The sequence below is a fragment of the Microcaecilia unicolor genome, chromosome 3 (assembly GCF_901765095.1).
Source record: "Microcaecilia unicolor chromosome 3, aMicUni1.1, whole genome shotgun sequence".
In the NCBI taxonomy this organism is placed as follows: domain Eukaryota; kingdom Metazoa; phylum Chordata; class Amphibia; order Gymnophiona; family Siphonopidae; genus Microcaecilia; species Microcaecilia unicolor.
Genome location: NC_044033.1, coordinates 194,838,313 through 194,857,286, shown reverse-complemented (window position 1 = coordinate 194,857,286; position 18,974 = coordinate 194,838,313). Strand labels below are relative to the sequence as shown.

The window sequence follows — 18,974 nt, the reverse complement described above, 5'->3', positions numbered from 1 at the left end:
GATAGAATTTTATGATTTGGTTTCAGAGTCTAGAGCAGGTCTGTCAACAAGCGTAGGAATGCTGGCCATTTTATGTTTAGGTTCCCTTGAACCTGGAACAGGGCCAGAGCCTCTGTCAGCTGTGCCTTCTCAATTCCCTTAGCCTGTATCTTCAAGGGGAGAATTTATGGAGCCATTAGATATGTCTGAAGGGTCCATGGGTTCAGGGACTCTTTTCTCTCCAGAATTTATACAATTGTTCCATAAGGCATTTCTTCTTAAGTGTTCTCTGAGAGACCAAGTCCTTCCTACTGTTCCCTCAACCTCTGTGGTGGCAGGACAAACAAGAGGAGATGGAAAGACAGTCTTGAGACTCTGCATCACTCTTGGAATTCTCTGCTTCTTGAAGGCAGCTTTGCTGGGTGAGCTCTTGGAGGAAGGGGAACTCCTAGTGGGAGAAGAAGATAATCCCTCTGTTTATTGTGTATCTCTTCAGAAGAACTGCTTATTGTCATCACAAGGGCTTTAGAAGCCCTCAGTATTTTGGTGTCCAGGGCACTGATGATGAGGAACCCAGTTGTAGAGAGTTTGAGAAAACCGTTGAGGGATTTACCTATTCACTAGGCCATTCAAGCTCTTATCTGTGCAGAATAGGATTTTTCTGAGGCAGGTCTCGGGGAAGGCAGAGCTATGCCAAAGCTACCCATTGCAGCTGGAAGAAAAAGACTGCTGTCTCAGTTGAAGGGAGCTGAGCTTTAAAAGACTTGCAGGATAGTCGATTAGAGACCGAGCTGAAGCAAGCATTTGAAATCACAGCTTTAGATCTGCAGGTCATCATTTGTATGTTTGTATTTGAGATTCGTGATATGCCACATTTCTGTGATACAACCAAAGTGGTTTACATATTACATACATACATAGGAGGTATTTTTCCTGTCATTAGTGGGCTCACAATCTAAGTTTTGTACCTGAGAGGGTTAAGTGACTTGCTTATTGCACTAACCGGTAGGCTACACCACCACTTATGCCCAACACAGGGCAGCTTATGAATCCAGGGCTGCCCTACGTTGGGTTCAACAAGGCTTTGGGGCATCTTCAGAGGAAAATAACTGTCTAGTGCAAGTGGCTTGGAGGTGAGTTTGGTATATATACTTTCTCCGAGGACAAGCAGGCTGCTTGTTCTCACATGTGGGTCGATGTCCGAGTCAGCCCAGGAATCGGCATTTTGCAAGCAAAATATTTTGAATTTTTTTGCCAGAGTCTTCTGGCACGCGTGCAGCGCGCACCACGCATGCGTGGACTGATTTCCCGCCCGTCGTGTGAACGCATTCCCTCAGTTTTTCTTTTTCCATGTTGAGGTGCGGTAGGTTTTGATCTCCGCTCCTTTCAGGCCCAGGAAAACAGTCTGCGAATTTTTTTTGCTATTTGTTGCTAATTATTTATTTACTTACAATTGCCAGTTTGAAAAAAAAAAGTTCTCGTAGTGTCTTTTAGTTTGTCTCCATTTCAAGTTTCCTTTGTTTTTTGACGCAGCCGGCTTAGGCTGCGCGCTCGGGTTATCCCCTTTCTTTTTTGTGCCCTTTTTTCAGTTTACAGGCACAATCGCGTGGTTTGATTTCACTGAAGCTGTTTTTCCTTCCATGTCATTGAAGACACCAAGCAGCTTCAAACATTGTACTTGGTGCAACCGGACCATCTCAGGTACCGATACCCACGCCTGGTTTATCCAGTGCCTTGGGCTCGCCCATAGCCCAGCCGCTTGTAGTCTGTGTCTTCGTATGAAGAAACGGACCCAAGCGTCTCGAGAAGCCCAACGAGAAAAGCTTGTTGGGGCTCGGTCTGGACCTTCGACCTCAACATCAGTATCGAGGTCAGTGTCGTCGACATCGAGGGAAGCATCGACGTCGGGAGCGGAGGTAATTGCTGCTGAAAAACCAATTTGCGCTGGGAGCAGTGAGGCATCAAGTGAGTCTCCACCTGCCTCAAAGCTTCCTGCTATGCAGGCCCCCTGGGGTCGACCTTCATCAGACTCGGCCCCAAGGAGGCGTGAGGATTCCCCGTCCTCATCGGTACTGAGGAGTCTCAATGATGGGTGTCGAGCAAAGGCGAAGAAGCACCATTATCGTTCTCCTTCGACACACGGTGCCGGGAGCTCCGGGGCATCGAGGGAATTGACACCCGAGAAGCGTCGGCGCCGAGAGGATTGCACCCCCTCTATTCAGGAGGTGCCGATGCATTGGTCTTCTGGCAGCTCGGTACTTGCTCCTGGGCCTCGACAGATTCTGCCACCAGCGCCTTTACCGACCCTGCAGCCTTTTCCGATGGCGGCTCTTGATGAGCGCATCAGGGCACTGCTTCCAGAGCTTCTGGAAGGATTGCTGCACCAGTCTGCTTCGGTGTCGGGGTGCTTGCGCCTTCCGTACCGTCTGCTGCAGCGGCATCTGGCCCTTCGCCAGGTCCCTGACCTCGGTGCTGCCTGCGGCATCGGTGTCAGCTTCCACCCAGGTCGACTCCCCTTCGACGTTGGTGGAGGAAGCTTCACCGCAGTCCAGGTGGGAGTCGACTTCTCGGCACTGCCATCGAGGACGTCGCTCCTTGGCGTCGAGGCAGGCTCAGTTTTGGACTGCTCTGAGGGATGTCTTGTCCGTTACTGAAGATGAGTGTTCGTGGGAGGAAGAGGAAGATCCCAGGTACTTTTCTTCTGATGAGTCCTATGGGATTCCCTCTGAACCTTGCCCTTCACCCGAAAGGAGACTTTCTCCTCCGGAGAGTCTATCCTTTATCTCCTTTGTCCGGAAAATGGCTGCGGCTATTCCCTTCCCTATGGAGGTTGAGGATGAGCCCAGGGCTGAGATGCTCGAGGTCCGGGATTATCCTTCTCCACCTAGAGAGGCGGAAACGGCTCCTTTGCATAATGTACTGAGGGAAGTCCTTATTAGAAACTGGTCATTTCCTCTGTCTAATCCCATGATCCAGAAAAAAAGCTAAATCCCAATATCGGATCCACGGTGAACCTGGTTTGATGAGGTCTCAGCTACCTCACAATTCCATGGTGGTGGACTCCGCTCTCAAAAGAGCCAAGAGCACTAGGGACTATGTCTCGGTGCCCCCAGGCAGAGAATCTAGAACCTTGGACTCTTTTGGGAGGAAGACGTATCAGGCTGCTATGCTCGCTGCCAAGATCCAGACTTACCAGCTCTTCACGAGTGTCCACTTGCGGAACTCGGTGAGGCAACTGTCCAGCTTGGTTGATGCACTCCCTCCGGAGCAGGCCGAGCCTTTTCGCCAGGTGGTCAGGCAGCAGAAGGCGTGTTGAAAATTCCTGGCCAGGGGTACATTCAACACTTTTTTGATATAGCATCCAGGATTGCTGCCCAAGGTATAGTGACTCTCATGGCTGCATGTCTCTGACCTGGATCATTTGGTCCAGCAGTGGATGGCGGATGTTCCTTGCCGGGGGGATAACCTTTTTGGTGAGAAAGTAGAGGATCTAGTTGACCAGATCAAGCAGCACAATGATGCTATGGATTCTCTCTCCCGCCGGGCGTTTTCTGCTACTACTTCCTCATCTAGGAGGTTTTTTGGAGGGAAGAGGAGTGCTCTCTATTCCTATGCTAGGCGTAGGTACACTCCTACTTCTCGGCAGCCTGCCTAGGCTCAGTCCCAGCACGCTTGTTCTCGTCAACACCATGCGCTTAAGGCCACTGTGGCTCCCCAGCAAAAGCAAGGGACGGGCTTTTGACTGGCTCCAGTTCAGCATAGCCTCAGTAAACGTGTCCGTACCGGATGACTTGCCAGCTGGAGGGAGGTTATTATTTTTTCACCAAAAGTGGCCTCTTATAACCTCCGACCGGTGGGTTCTTTAAATTAGGATACACCCTCAATCTGGAATCCAAGCCTCCAAATTGCCCACCGGGAGCTCAGTCCTACAGCTCCCAGCACAAGCAGGTACTTGCAGAGGAAATCTCCGCCCTTCTACAGGCCCAAGCGGTCAAACCCGTTCCACCAGGGGAAGAAGGGCTGGGATTCTATTCCAGGTACTTCCTTGTGCAAAAGTAAACGGGGGGGGGGGGGGGGGGGGGGGGGGGGGATGCGTCCCATCGTAGACCTAAGGGCCCTGAACAAATTTCTTATCCGAGAAAAGTTCAGGATGGTTTCCCTGGGCACCCTTCTTCTCATGATTCAGGAAAATGATTGACTATGCTCTCTGGACTTAAAGGATTCTTACACACACATCTTGATACTTCCAGCTCACAGGAAGTATCTTCGATTTCGGTTGGGAACACAGCACTTTCAGTACCGTGTACTGCCTTTTGGCCTGGCGTCTGCGCCCATAGTGTTTACAAAATGCCTAGCTGTAGTCGCAGCATCTCTACGCAAACAGGGAGTGCATGTGCTTCCTTATCTCGACGATTGGCTGGTGAAGAGCACCTCGAAGGAAGGTACTCTGAAGTCCATGCGAATGACTATTCAGGTGCTGGAGCTACTGGGGTTCGTCATAAATTATCCCAAGTCCCATCTCACCCAAGTCCAAAAATTGGAATTCATTGGAACTCTGCTGAACACTCAGACGGCTCGAGCTTATCTCCCCGAGGCAAGGGCGGACAACCTTCTGTTCCTGGTATCCATGGTTCGAGCATCTCAGCAGGTTACGGCTCGACAGATGTTGAGACTTCTGGGGCACATGGCTTCCACAGTTCATGTAACGCCCATGGCATGTCTACATATGAGATCAGCTCAATGGACCCTAGCTTCCCAGTGGTTTCAAGTTGCGGGGGATCTAGAGGATGTAATCCAACTGTCCACTGACTTTCGGAATTCTCTTCAGTTTTGGACGATTCGATACAATTTGACTTTGGGGCAACCATTCCAAGTTCCTCAGCCACGAAAAGTGCTGACGACGGATGCATCTCTCCTAGGATGGGGAGCTCATGTAGATGGGCTCCACACTCAGGGAGCCTGGTCCTTTCAGGAAAACGTTCTGCAGATCAACCTCCTGGAATTAAGAGCAATCTGGAACGCTCTAAAGGCTTTCAGAGATCGGCTGTCCAACTGAGTAATCTTAATTCAGACAGTCAGGTTGCCATGTTTTATACCAATAAGCAGGGGAGCACCGGATCTCGCCCTCTGTGTCAGGAAGCCGTCCAGATGTGGCTTTGGGCTCGCCATCATGGCATGTTTCTCCAAGCCACTTATCTGGCAGGCGTAAACAACAGTCTGGCCGACAGGTTGAGCAGGATAATGCAACCTCACGAGTGGTCACTGAACATGGGCGTAGTCTGCTAGATCTTCCGAGCGTGGGGCACCCCCTCGGTGGATCTTTTTGCCCCTCAGATCAATCACAAGGTCCCTCAGTTCTGTTCCAGGCTTCAGGCCCACGACAGACTAGCATCAGATGCCTTTCTCCTACATTGGGGAACAGGCCTTCTGTATGCGTATCCTCCCATACCTCTAGTAGGGAAGACTTTACTGAAACTCAAGCAAGACCGCAGAACAATGATCCTGATTGCATCCTTCTGGCCACGTCAGATTTGGCTTCCTCTTCTTCTGGAGTTGTCCTCCGAAGAACCGTGGAGATTGGAGTGTTTTCCAACCCTCATCTCTCAGAACGAGGGGTCGCTTCTGCATCCCAGTCTCTGGCTCTCACAGCTTGGAGGTTGAGAGCGTGGGTCTTTCAGAGGGTGTCTCTCGAGTTTTGCTTGCTTCCAGAAAATAATCCACGAAAAGTTGTTACTCTTTCAAATGGAGGAAGTTTGCCGTCTGGTGTGACAGCAAGGCCCTAGATCCTCTTTCTTGTTCTACTCAGACCCTGCTTGAATACCTTCTGCATTTGTCAGAGTCTGGTCTGAAGACCAACTCCGTAAGAGTTCACCTTAGTGCAATTAGTGCTTTCCATCACCGTATAGAGGATAAGCCTATCTCTGGACAGCCTTTAGTTGTTCGCTTCATGAGAGGTTTAGTTTTGTCAAAGCTCCCTTTCAAACCTCCCCAGTGTCATGGGATCTCAACGTCATTCTCACCCAGCTGATGAAAGCTTCTTTTGAGCCACTGAACTCCTGCCATCTGAAGTACTTGACCTGGAAGGTCATTTTCTTGGTGGCTGTTACTTCAGCTTGTTGGGTCAGTGAGCTTCAGGTCTTGGTAGTACATGCACCTTCTATCAAATTTCATCACAACAGAGTAGTCCTCCACACGCACCCTAAGTTCCTGCCGAAGGTGGTGTCGGAGTTCCATCTGAACCAGTCAATTGTCTTGCCAACATTCTTTCCCCGTCCTCATACCCGCCCAGGTGAAAGCAGTTTGCATACCTTGGACTGCAAGAGAGCATTGGCCTTTTATGTGGAGCAGACAAAGCCCTTTAGACAGTCCACCCAGTTGTTTGTTTGTTTCTTTCGATCCCAACAGGAAGGGAGTCGCCATCGGAAAATGCACAATCTCAAATTGGCTAGCAGATTGTATTTCCTTCACATGCCCAACCTGGGCTGACTCTGGAGGGCCATGTCACGGCTCATAGTGTAAGAGCCATGACTTCATCAGTGGCTCACTTAGTCAGCCTTCATTGCAGAGATTTGCAAGGCTGCAACGTGGTCATCAGTCCACACATTCACATCTCACTACTGCCTTCAGCAGGATACCCGACGTGACAGTCGGTTTGGGCAGTTGGTGCTGCAGAATCTGTTTGATGTTTAGAATCCAACTCCACCCCCCTAGACCCATTTTTGTTCTGTTCCAGGCTGCACTCTCAGTTGTTTATGGTTTCAGGTCAATCTCTGTTATGTCTTCGCTGTTGCGAGGCCAGTTGACCAATGTTCATTGTTTTGAGTGAACCTGGTTGCTAGGGATACCCCACATGTGAGAACAAGCAGCCTACTTGTCCTCGGAGAAAGCGAAGATACTTACCTGTAGCAGGCTGACTGTTCTCACAAACCCGCCCACCTCCCCTTTGGAGTTATTTGCTTCTTTTTATGCTTTTTGATTTAACTGAGGGAACGCGTTCACGTGACTGGTGGGAAATCAGTCCGCGCATGCGCGGTGCACACACACCAGAAGACTGTCAAAAAAATGTTTATATTTTGCTTGCAAAATGCCGATCCCTGGGCTGACGCGGACGTTGACCCACATGTGAAAACAATCAGCCTGCTGTCCTCAGAGAATACCTGCTACAGGTATGTATCTTCGCTTTTGATGCCTTCTGTGACTTGATTAGACCTTCTGCTAGGGAGATAGTGGTTTGTAGTGTGTGCTAGATACTTGCTCTGGCTGTGTAATTGGTTAGTATATAGAGCCTCCAAAACACACCAAGCAGACTGGGCAAGCTGCATTTCAGGGAATGTTTCAAAAATTAGTTAAAGAGTCAGGAGACAAAGCCTCAACAGTTGCCAGAGGACAAACCTAAAGATCTGCTAGACAATATATAGGTAGATCTTGATTTTGATCTGCAAAGAAATATAAACCCAAGTTGCTCAGGTTCCTTTTGATGTTCACGTTGCCAATCTCACCAGCATTCCTTTTGTGGGGAAAGGGAAGGAACTGCCCAGAGTCCTTATGGTTCAGGACCCACTAGGGCCTCATAATGATGGGCTGCGGGTCCTTTCCTCTGAGAATCATGTAGGAGGCTGTCTTTCAACTTTTTTTAAAGGAATGGACCCAGATCACATCTGATCTGGGTTCTGGATGTTATTCAAAAAGGTTACAATTTGAAGTTTTCCCCCCTCTTGTATATTCATATATAATGTCTCCATCTTACTACTACTACTACTACTACTTAACATTTCTAAAGTGCTGCTAGGGTTACGCAGCGCTGTACAATTTAATATAGAAAGACAATCCCTGCTCAAAGAGCTTACAATCTAAAGGACAAGTGAACAGTCAGTCCGATAGGGGCTGTCAAATTGGGGCAGTCTGGATTTCCTGAAAGGTAAGAGTTAGGTGCCGAAAGCAGCACTGAAGAGGTGGGCTTTCAGCAAAGACTTGAATATGGGTAGGGAGGGGGCTTGGCGTAAGGGCTCAGGAAAGTTGTTCCAAGCATAGGGTGAGGCGAAGGTGTTGCAAGGTGAATGCTGTAAAATCTACTCTGCAAGATATTCTAGATTTTGGGATGATGTTTCCAGTTCCCCAACACGAAAAGGGAAAAGGCAGAAATACTTCATCTGTTTTACAGTTCCCAAGAACAAAATGATGTTCCACCTACTCATGGACCTCAAAGGAGTGAATTGAGCACTGACTCATTTTTAGCTAGAAATATTATGCTCAGTGATTGTGTCAGTAAGAAAGGGAGAGGTCTTAATAGCATAGGACCTCAAGGAGGTGTATCTTCAGGTTCCAATCTGGTCTATACATTAGAGATGTTTGATTTTTGTGATAAGGAGGATGCATTTCCAGTTTTAAGCGATGATGTTTGGTTTAGCAACAACACCCAGGAGGTTTTCCAAGGTTATGGTGGTGGTTGCAGCCTTTCTTCATAAGAAGGGTATCAGACAACTGGCTCATTTGTGCCTCCATGGAGCAAGTCAGCGAACATGTCACAACCAGAGTTCTTCATTTGCTTCAATCCCTTCATTGGGTGGTGAATGTCAGCAAAAGTAAGTTGTCTCCATCACAATCCATTGACCAAAGAACGGAAAAATTTCTGCCACAACAGAGGATGCTGAAACTTCAGTCACAGATCTGGCAGCTTCTGAGCTTAAAAGAGCCCCAGGTGGTCCCTGAAGGAGAAATGGACCTTTTATCACATTTGGTGGGCTCGTCGGAAGATCCAAACTTTTTGGACTATTGTTGTTACTTGTATGGAACACTGGGGACTCGGTTCCCTCTTGAACTGACAGTGTGTTGGTTGAGCCTCAGCAATAAGAGAGGATCTAAGTGGCAGAGAAGACTTAAATATATCTGTTTGATGGTGGCCGAGTGTGTTAGTCACCAAGTGGAAAGTGGTTTGGGACCTGGAACAATTGACAGATAGAAGAAATTGCCTTTTTGATCCTTCACGGGAGGAATGGATTCACTTGGCTGAGTTGATTGTTCAGGGGAGGGCAGTTTGGGGGGGGGGGGGTAGTTTAGCAGGTGTTTGCTGAAGAAATACTGATAAATGTGCTGATAGAATTAAATATAACATTTGTTTGGTATATTGGTGGGGAGGGATCTTGGGCGGAAGGAGAGTTTTTTGGAGTTCTACTGTCTAGTTACAGAACAAATTCAGTTGCTGCTTTTATTTCTGTAATGTAGGTCTTCTTTTGTTTGATATTTATGGTTTATGAAGGATGGATGGGTGTTGTACATCTTTTTTCTAAATAAAAATTTATTGAAACAAAACAAAAAAACTGAGCCCCAGGTGTGAGACTATATGCGGGTCTTGCAATCAATGTGGTGACTACAGATGTGGTTCCTTGAGCCCATGCACACATTCACTCTCATTCTCAGAGCTACAAGATCCAAGATTCGACTGCCTTGGTCATTACAGGCAAAAAGCAACATGAGCTGGTGTCTTCAGGCATGCAGTCTTTGCTGGGGAGTGTCCTTAGATCATCCTGATAATTTCAACCATGTGTGCCAGTTTGTTTGGCTGGGGGTGGGGGCGCTTACTGTCAGGGTCAGGTAGCACAAGGGCAATGGACATAGCCTCGGTCCACCAACCACCTAGAACTCAGAATGTTTTGGAAGGCTTTGTAGTCCTTCCCTCCTACACTGAAAGGCAGTGAGAGTATTTTCAGACAATGTGATAACAGTAGTTTACATCAACAAACAGAGAGGGGCACGAGAAGTATGGCAGTGGTGAAGGAAGCACATTCGGTGCTATAGTGGGCAGAGGCACACCTAATTTCTCTGCCAGCAGCACATATTGCTGGAATGCAGAATGTACAAGCATATTTTCTCAGCAGAAACTCAATCAAGGATAATTGAAATTATATAATGGAAAGCCATGACTGAAAACAGAACACTGGCTTTTCCTGTTGTTAGGTCTGATGCCAATGAAATTGAATGCCAAAGTTCTGCATGTCTTCAGTTGAAGAAAGGAGCCTAGATCTGAAGGACTGGATGCTCTGGTACAACCACAGCTGTTTCTTCCACTACAATGTTAGGTCATCTCCTGTGGAGAATAGCTTTTCATCCTGGAACATCTTAAAATCCTCCCTACACTACTGGCACAATTGCCCTACTGGCACCAGACTGACCCAAGAAGCCTTGGTTCGCAGATCTAGCTCAGCTCCAGGTCAATCAGCTTCTCACACTTCCCCAGGGATCAGTAACAGTGGAGGACCCATCTCCCTTCTTTCTTACAGCTTGGTTATTGAGTGGTTGCGCTTGAAGAAGAAAGGCTACTTAGAGGAAGTGATAGCAACATTACTGAAAATTGAAAACGAGAAAACAATTCACTTTGGTGGCATGTACCAGTGTTTGGTGAGTATTTTTTTTATATAAATATATTTTAATATTTATTGAACAATTTATACAAAAACACAAAACAACAATGCAACTGTCTTTGGTGAATATTTGAGTTGTGGTGTTTGGAGTGAGCATTATCGCCTTTTGTGGCATTAACATTGCACATTTTAACCCTTCTTCAGGAGGGACGTCAGAAGGACTTAGCTTTAGGATTCCTAAAAGTCCAAATAGCATGATTTTATGGTAGTTTGGAAAGATCTTCTTTGGTCTCTTATCCTGATGTACATTTTCGGAAATGGGTTAATTGTGTTGCCAGTATGTCCCATCTGCCCAGAGTAGAGTCTTAATTTGGTACTCAAGGCCTTAGAAGAGTGTGGGAAGGATTTTAAGATCTTTCATTTGTTAGATGTCCACTGGACACTTATTAGATACCAGGAGGTGACTAATGAATTTTAGAGGTCTGATAGATTGTTTGTACTTTTTGCAGAAATGGTCACACAGCTTCTAAAGTTACAATTGCTTATTGGCTCAAGAAGGTTATTTTTGTTGGCTTACATACTTAAAGGCAAGCAACTTCCTAAGGGTTTGAAAGTACCTTCTACTAGAGGGGTAACAACCTCAGGGTAGAACTGCACACAATAGCGCCAGTTGATGTCTGCAGAGCAGCAACCTGGTCATCACTGCACACCTTTCAAACCACTGTAGATTGACTATGATGGTGAGAGCAGAGGTTTCACTTGGTATGGAAACAGAGTAGTTGTTGCAGAATCCCACCCAGTTTAAAGACTACTTTGTTATATCCTTGGAGGTTCTGTACTGGTCTGATGAGGATGAAATGGAAGGAAAAATGAAGTCTTACCTGGTAATTTTCTTTCCTTGAGTCTCATCAGACGAGTCCAGGTCCCATCCCTTTTCAGATACAAGATTCCTTGTTTGTTGTACTGTTCTCTTGCTGTTTGGCTGTTAGAAATGAAAAGTAACATGATTTTACTCTATCACTCAGGAATCTCTATGCAATTGAGCCTGCCATGAGTGGGAAAGCGCGGGGTACAAATGTAATGTAACAAAAAAAAAAAACATATTGTATTATACTTTACCATGTATGCACCTTAATGCAATACCATTTGTAATTCTCTACCCGGAAATGGCAATCGCCATTACGGCATAATGTAAGCCACATTGAGCCTGCAAATTGGTGGGAAAATGTGGGATACAAATGCTACAAATAAATAAAATAAATAAATTTTATAGTTTTCAGTTTTGCTGTTCACAGCTACATATTAAAAAAAGGAATGTTATAGTTTATAATTTATTAAGATTTTCTAAACCCCCCAGGACTGACTAGCAGTATTTGGTGGTTTACAATGATAAAACACATTTCGGAAAAGAACTACAAAGTATGATAGGAAAGCAATGACACAACTCACATAGGAAAAAAGAGAATGGGGGAAGAAGCACACATAAAAAGGGAAGGCGGCAGGAGAGGAACTAATTTGGAGAAAAAGAAGGACAGAAGATATGAATCACTATGAGGTTAGTTCAGAGAAAAAGCATTAGTGAACAACCAGGCCTTCAATTTCAATTTAAAATTCCTAAATGAGGATTCTGCGCGGATATCTAGCAATGAAAGTGGAAAATCAATGGAAAGACAAAAGTACTTATTGCTTGATCAAACAAAATACTGAGGAGCTTAGGTTGCATTGAGCGGGATAATCGAACGGGGGTGCTCATCTCTAAGGGTGCCCATCTCTAAGGATGGCCCTGTAAAGGGGCGGGGCAACCCGTATTTATTGAAACAAGATGGACGTCCATCTTTCGTTTCGATAATACGGTCGGGGACGCCCAAATCATGAAATTTAGGTCGAGATGGTTGTCCCCAGTTTTCGGCGATAATGGAAAGCGAGGATGCCCATCTCAGAAAAGACCAAATCTAAGGCATTTGGTTGTGGGAGGAGCCAGCATTTGTAGTGCACTGGTCCTACTAACTGAATGGAAAAAGCCCTTCCCTTACCGATCCGGAGAGGAACGGGCATGCATGAAAGAAATTGCATGCAAATGAGCTGCTCGCTCATTTGCACACGATTTCCTCCCTAAGGAGGGGAAGCAACGGCAGTTGAGGATGTCCAAAATGTGGATGTTTGTGAGAAGTACATCTATGTCTGCTATGCCTCTAACACCCCCTTTATTTATTTGGATTTTGGATCACAAGTAGCAGCAGTGGGATTTGAACCGGCCACATCTAGATTGCAAGACCAGTATGCTAACCACTCTGCCACTCCTCCACTCCCTTGAAATTTGGCCATCCCTATGGGAGGCAGTTGAGGACGTCCAACATGTTTGAAAGAAGGATGTCCACACCTTCGTTATGCCTCCACTGACACACACATACTGCTTCCCCCCCCCCAGGGATGGCCAAATTTCAAGGGAGTGGAATGGAGTGGCAGAGTGGCCTAGTGGTTAGAGCACTGGGCTTGCAATCTAGAGGTGGCCAGTTCAAATCCCACTGCTGCTATTTGTGATCCAAAATCCAAATAAATAGAAAGGGTGTCAGAAGCATAGCAAAGGTATGGATGTCCTTCTTACAGAAACATCCACATTTTGGACATCCTCAACTGCCATCGCAGGGACGGAGGCATAGCAAAGGACATACTCTAAAAAAAAAAAAAAGACAAAAGTTTTTTGAAGTTATTTTTTTCGGGTTGGGAGGTGGTTAGTGACCACTGGGGAAGTCAGGGGAGATAATCCCTGATTCCCTCCGGTGGTCATCTGGTTAGTTCGGGCACCTTTTTGATGCTTGGTCGTGAAAGAAAATGGACCAAGTAAAGTCGGCCAAGTGCTCATCATGGACGCCCTTCTTTTTTCCATTATCGGCCGAGGACGCCCATCTGTTAACCACGCCCCATCCCACCTTCTGTACACTGCCGACACGCCCCCTTGAACTTTGGTCGTCCCCGCAATGGAAAGCAGTTGAGGACCCCCAAATCGGCTTTTGATTATGCCGATTTGGGCGACCTTAGGAGAAGGACGCCCATCTCCCGATTTGTGTCGGAAGACAGGTGCCCTTCTCCTTTGAAAATAAGCAGGATAGTGCCCAAAGAGTGAACAACTTTTTGTTTTCGGGCCTCCATTTGCTGCTAGATAAACATAAACTTACAGTGTCTGGACTGGTCTGGTGAGACTCAAGGAAAGAATATTAGCAGGTAAGACTTCATTTTTTTCTTTGCTTTCTCATATTTTAGAAGCTGTTATAGAGCTCATATTGTGCCAGTTTTTTGTGTTCTATTTTAAATTCAGAAATTAGTGGAAATTTATGGAATAAATTTATCAGTGATTGAAAGGGCAGAGTACAAGTAAAGATGTGAAATTAAATGGGTTATAATGTATACATAGGTCCTGTGGTATGGCTTACACACTTCTTTTGCTTATTGGGATGGTTTGCTCATAGACCAATAAAATTTAAAAGAAAAAAAAAGCAATGATAGTGATAGCAGTTAAACCACAGCACAATTTTATGGCATTTCCCAGAGAATGAAACAGAAGCTAGAAAGAAAACAATGGTTTTATTTCAGCTACTTCTGATCCACCCAGTTGTGCAGTGGGGAAACATTTTAAATAAAGAAATAAATGTAGAATTATCCTGCCAATTTTAAGAGCAGGCAGCAGGATTGCAGATGGAAGCCTAATGTCTTCAGTACTTGTGTTTATCATTTAGAACCCAGGCAGTCAGTTGTCCGTTCCTGCTAGGAAATGTCAGCCGCAGCAGCTACAGCCACAGGAGGAGCAGGAGCAGCAGAGACAGTCAGAGACTGATCATCCTCCCAAGTTAGAAGACAGGATGGAAGCTGAGAGGTTTGAGAGCGCTGGAGCAGGGCTGCAGTATGTGCAGTCACTGCCTTCAGGGGTCAGCTCTGAGCACTGGGTGGAGCTGGTGCGAGTTCTCCCTCAACAGCTCCTGCCGCCGCCACCGCAGCAGCCGTTTATCCCATCCCACCCTCAGAGCCCTGAAGAGAGAGTGAAGGTGCAGAGAGTCCCTCAGGTGCTAGTGTTTGGAACAGCAGCCACAGCTCTGAAAGTAGGTCACAGCGAGGTCAGCAGGCGCATTACAGCAGACATCCATGCTGCTTAACAAAGTAAACACATACCCATACAGCAAGGGGGGCTCTGAGTGCAGCGACAATGAGAGTGGCTGAGTTATTTCCATTCTGTTTCAATCAGGTTCAGCAGCTACAGCAGGTACCAGTCCAGCATGTGTATCCCAACCAAGTGCAATATGTGGAAGGCGGAGATGCCAGTTACACAGCAAGCACCATGTAAGTACAGCCAGGGCAGGATACACAGTATGATTAATACATAGTGAACATAATACATGACAGCAGAAAAAAGACCATCCAACCCATCCAGTCATTCTTTCCACACTGCTAAGAATTATCCCAGCGGCCAGCCCCAGAATGTGACAACCTGCAAAAATTCTCCCTATACAGGACAAAGTTTTTTTTTGTCTTCATCTCCTGTGCTCCATCATCTTGGGTAGACTAGCATATAAGATCCCTCCAGCTCTTCCTGTGTCTAACCACAAAGAAAATAAGACGTCTGCTGGGTAAGACCAATATGCGTCAAACTCAGCATGTTGTCCCTGCCAGTGTCCAGATCTCAGATAAGAAAGCCTGCTCCATTTATTCAGCAAACAGAAAGTAGAAACATTCACAGCTATCTAGCTAAATAATGGTTAAACATAGAAGCAGAGAAAAATATAGGCAGATAAAGACCATATGAGGCATATTTTCAAAGCACTTAGCCTTCCAAAGTTCCATAGGTTTCTATGGAACTTTGGAAGGCTAAGTGCTTTGAAAATATGCCTCCATATGGCCTATCCAGTCTGCCCATCTGTGCCATCTTTTCTCCCTATCACTCCATTAGAGATCCTATGGACTTCTTTCAATCTCTGTTTAATTCAGATACTGTTTTCATCTCCACCATTTCCACCAGGAGGCAGTTCCACGAATTCACCATCCTTCTGTAAAAACGTAATTCCTCAAGTTACTTCTATCCCCTTTCACCTTCATCCTATGCACCCTCATTTCCATTGAAAGATACTCGCCTCCTGTGCATTTATCCCATGAAAGTATTTAAATGTCTCTATCATATCTCCCCTCTCCCGCCTTTCTTCCAAAGTATACATACTGATATCTTTGTTCCCATATGCTTTATAACGAAGATCACTGACCATTTTAGTAGCCGCCTTCTTGACCGACTTCATCCTGTTTGTATCTTTTTGAAGGTGCATCTCAACAGTATTCTAAATGAGATCTCACCAGAGTCTTACACTGGGGCATCATCACCTCCTTTTTCCTACTGGCCATTCCTCTCCTTATACACCCAAGTATCCTTCTAGCTTTTGCCATCGCCTTTTCTATCTGTATGGCCACCTTAAGATCATCATATACGATCACACCCAAGTCCCGCTCTTCTTTCGTGCACAAAAGTTCTTCACCCCCTAAACTGTACCGTTCCCTCAGCTTAAATTTAAGCTGCCAAATTCTAGACCATTATTCTAGACCATTAATCTACATTCGCTAAGTCCTTCCTCATGTTAACTACACCATCAGGGATATCTACCCTATTGCAGATTTTGGTACCATCTGCAAAGAAACAAACCTTACCAGACAACCGTTTGGGGGGGGGGGGGGGCATTGTGGAGATCATAACTCCTTTCGGGGGCTTCTGGTCCAGTGTGCAGTTCTCAGTGAAGATGTGGGGGTCCAGTCTCTGGTGCAGGTGGTCACTCAGTTGAGGCAGTTTTACCAGAGATGGACCCAGATCACGTCAGACCAGTGGGTCCTTGAGGTGGTTTGCGACGGCTGTGTGCTGGAATTCAAAAGTCCGCTTCCAGATTTGTTTCTCAAATCGCTGTGCCATTCTCATCGCAAGGTGGAGGTGGTTTAGGATACGTGTTTCGGCTGGTCCGACTGGGGGCAATAGTGCCTGTGCCTCAGAGATAACAGAGAACGGGTTGTTATTCCATTTACTTTGTGGTTCCCAAAAAGGAGGGTTCCTATCGTCCAGTTTTGGATCTCAAACGTGTCAACGGGGTTCTCAAGGTTCCATCCTTGCATGGAGACATTGCGCTCGGTTATTGTCATGATGCTGCATGGAGAATTCCTCGCTTCCCTAGATTTGACAGAGGCATATCTGCACATTCCTATTCACGAGGCGCATCAGCAGTTTCTTTGATATGCTGTCTTAGGGAGGTATTTTCAGTTTTATGCTCTATCGTTCAGTCTTTGGACTGCTCCTCGGACGTTTTCCAAGGTGATGGTGGTTGTCACAGCAGCCCTTCGGAAACGGCATTTTGGTCCATCCGTATCTGGACGACTGGTTGATTCAGGTGAAATCTTATTTACAGAACGAGAGAGCAACCGGGCAGGTGGTGAGCTGTCTGGAGTATCTAGGCTGGCTGGTGAACTCAGCCAAGAGTCATCTGCAGCCGTCTCAGTCCCTTAAATATTTGGGGGTTTGGTTTGACATGCTGGTGGGGCAGGTGTTTTTGCCTTCCGCTCAGATCATAAAGTTGCAGGGGCAGATTCAGCAGCTCCTGTCGGAGTCCGATCCCATGGCCCGCTCCTACCTCAAGGTTCTGGGCTTGATGGCAGCTGCATTGGAGATGGTCCCATGGACCCGGGCTCACATGAGGCCGCTGCAGTGAACTCTTCTTTCCCGCTGGTCTCCACATAAACAGGATTTGGAGGTGCGGCTTCCTCTTTTGGGGGCTCCCCGGCTCAGTGTACAATGGTGGCCTTGCACGGCTCATCTGGAAGAAGACATGCCTCTGGAGCCGCTGGAGTGGATAGTGGTCACCTCAGATCCAGTCTGGAGGGATGGGGAGCTCATTGTCTCGGACAGGTGGCTCAGGGTCACTGGTCGATGGAAGAGTCTTGCAGGTCGATCAGTCAGTTGGAGACACGAGCAATCTGGTTAGCTCTGGAATCCTTTCTACCACTCCTTGTCGGCAGAGCCATGCAGGTCCTCTCCGACAATGCTATGGCCATGGCCTATGTAAATCAGCAGGGTGGCATGAAGAGTCAGGTGGTCTTGGAGGAGACAGCGTTGCTGGTGCACTGGACGGAGTTGCATCAGGATCTCTCTGTTATGCACGTGGCCAGTGTGGACATTGTGCATGCGGATTTTCTGAACAGGCAGACTCTGGATCCCAGCGAGTGGGCTCTTCGCCAGTTGGTTTTCAAACGCATTGTGTTGAGATGCAATGGCTGACAATACTCAGGTGCCTTGCTTCTTCAGTCATCAGAGGGACCCTCATTCCGAAGGGATTGATGCATTGATTCTTCCGTGCCCTCCTCAGGTGCTATTTTATGTTTTTCTGTCGTGGTCCTTGGTGGGTTGGGTGGTTCAGTGGATCAAATGACACGAGGGCCTAGTGATTCTGTTGGCTCCGGATTGGCTGCGCCGTCTTTGGTACGGAGACTTGGCCCGTCTGGAGGTGCACGGGTTGTCAGACTTGTTGCATCAGGGTCCCATTGTAATGCCTGACCTGTTTCCATTCTCGCTTACAACTTGACTCTTGAGAGGGCTCGGTTGAAGAAGAAGGGATATTCCTCCTAGGTGATTTCTATGATGTTTCAGTCACAGAAGCGGTCAACGTCTTTAGCCTATGTGAGTGTGTGGCGCATTTTTGAGAACTGGTGCCAGCGTAGGTCTTATTGGCCTTTGCATGCTTCGATAGTGGAGATTTTGGAATTTCTGCAGGATGTTTTGGACAGAAGCCTGTCTCTGTCATCTTTGAAAGTGCAGGTTGCGGCATTGGCTTGTTTTCGGGGGAAAATTCAGAGGTCATCCTTGGCTTCTTCTCTAGATGTGGTACATTTTCTTCGTGGGGTGAAGCTTCTCAGACCTCTGCAACATCCTTTGGTGTTTTCTTGGGATTTGAATCTTGTCTTGGAGGTTTGGTGGGTGCTCCATTCGAACTGCTTGAGCTGAGCACCTGTAAGGACCTTACTGTGAAGACAGTATTTTTGGTGGTGATCTCTTTGGCTTGGAGAATTTCAAAGTTGCAGGCATTGTCCTTTAGGGAACCTTTCTTGTCTTTTTCCAGGGAGAAGATTTCTCTGAAGCCATTTCCTTCTTTTCTGCCCAGGGTCGTTTGGGACTTTATTGTGATCAGGTTATCTCCTTGCTGGTTCTGGGATATAGAGCAGGGGATTCAGATCAGTGTTGCTTGGCGAGGTTGGATGTGAAGAGAGTTTTGTGGCATTATCTAAAGTGGGCGGAGGAATTTCATACTTCAGATAGATTGTTTGTGCTCTTTGGAGGTCTGAAGGAGGGGGGTGGCTGCTTCCAAGGTGACTCTGGCTCGATGGCTAAAGGAAGTGATTGCTTCAGCTTATTTGCTCAAGGGTCACAAGGTTCCATTGGTGCTTAAAGCGTATTCCACTCAGTAGGGGGAGACTGCTTCCTGGACATTGAACAGTTTGATTCCGCCACAGGACATTTGCAGAGTGGCAGTGTGGTCTTCTTTGCATTCTTTTGTGAAACATTACAGACTTGATGTGCAGGCAAAAGGGGATGCTGGTTTTGGGGCAGCTGTTTTGACTTCTGGTTTC

General features: G+C 46.8%; 1 protein-coding gene across 5 annotated transcripts in view; it reads left to right on the top strand.

Moving 5' to 3' along the window:
• RFX1 (regulatory factor X1) overlaps positions 1–18,974 on the top strand; it is a 312,572-nt gene that overhangs the window by 126,092 nt on the left and 167,506 nt on the right. For all 5 annotated transcript variants that reach the window (XM_030196902.1, XM_030196905.1, XM_030196904.1 and 2 more), the window contains one exon: positions 14,575–14,669. In XM_030196902.1, the coding sequence (XP_030052762.1) occupies positions 14,575–14,669 (95 nt within the window). The remainder of the gene's footprint in view (positions 1–14,574; positions 14,670–18,974) is intronic.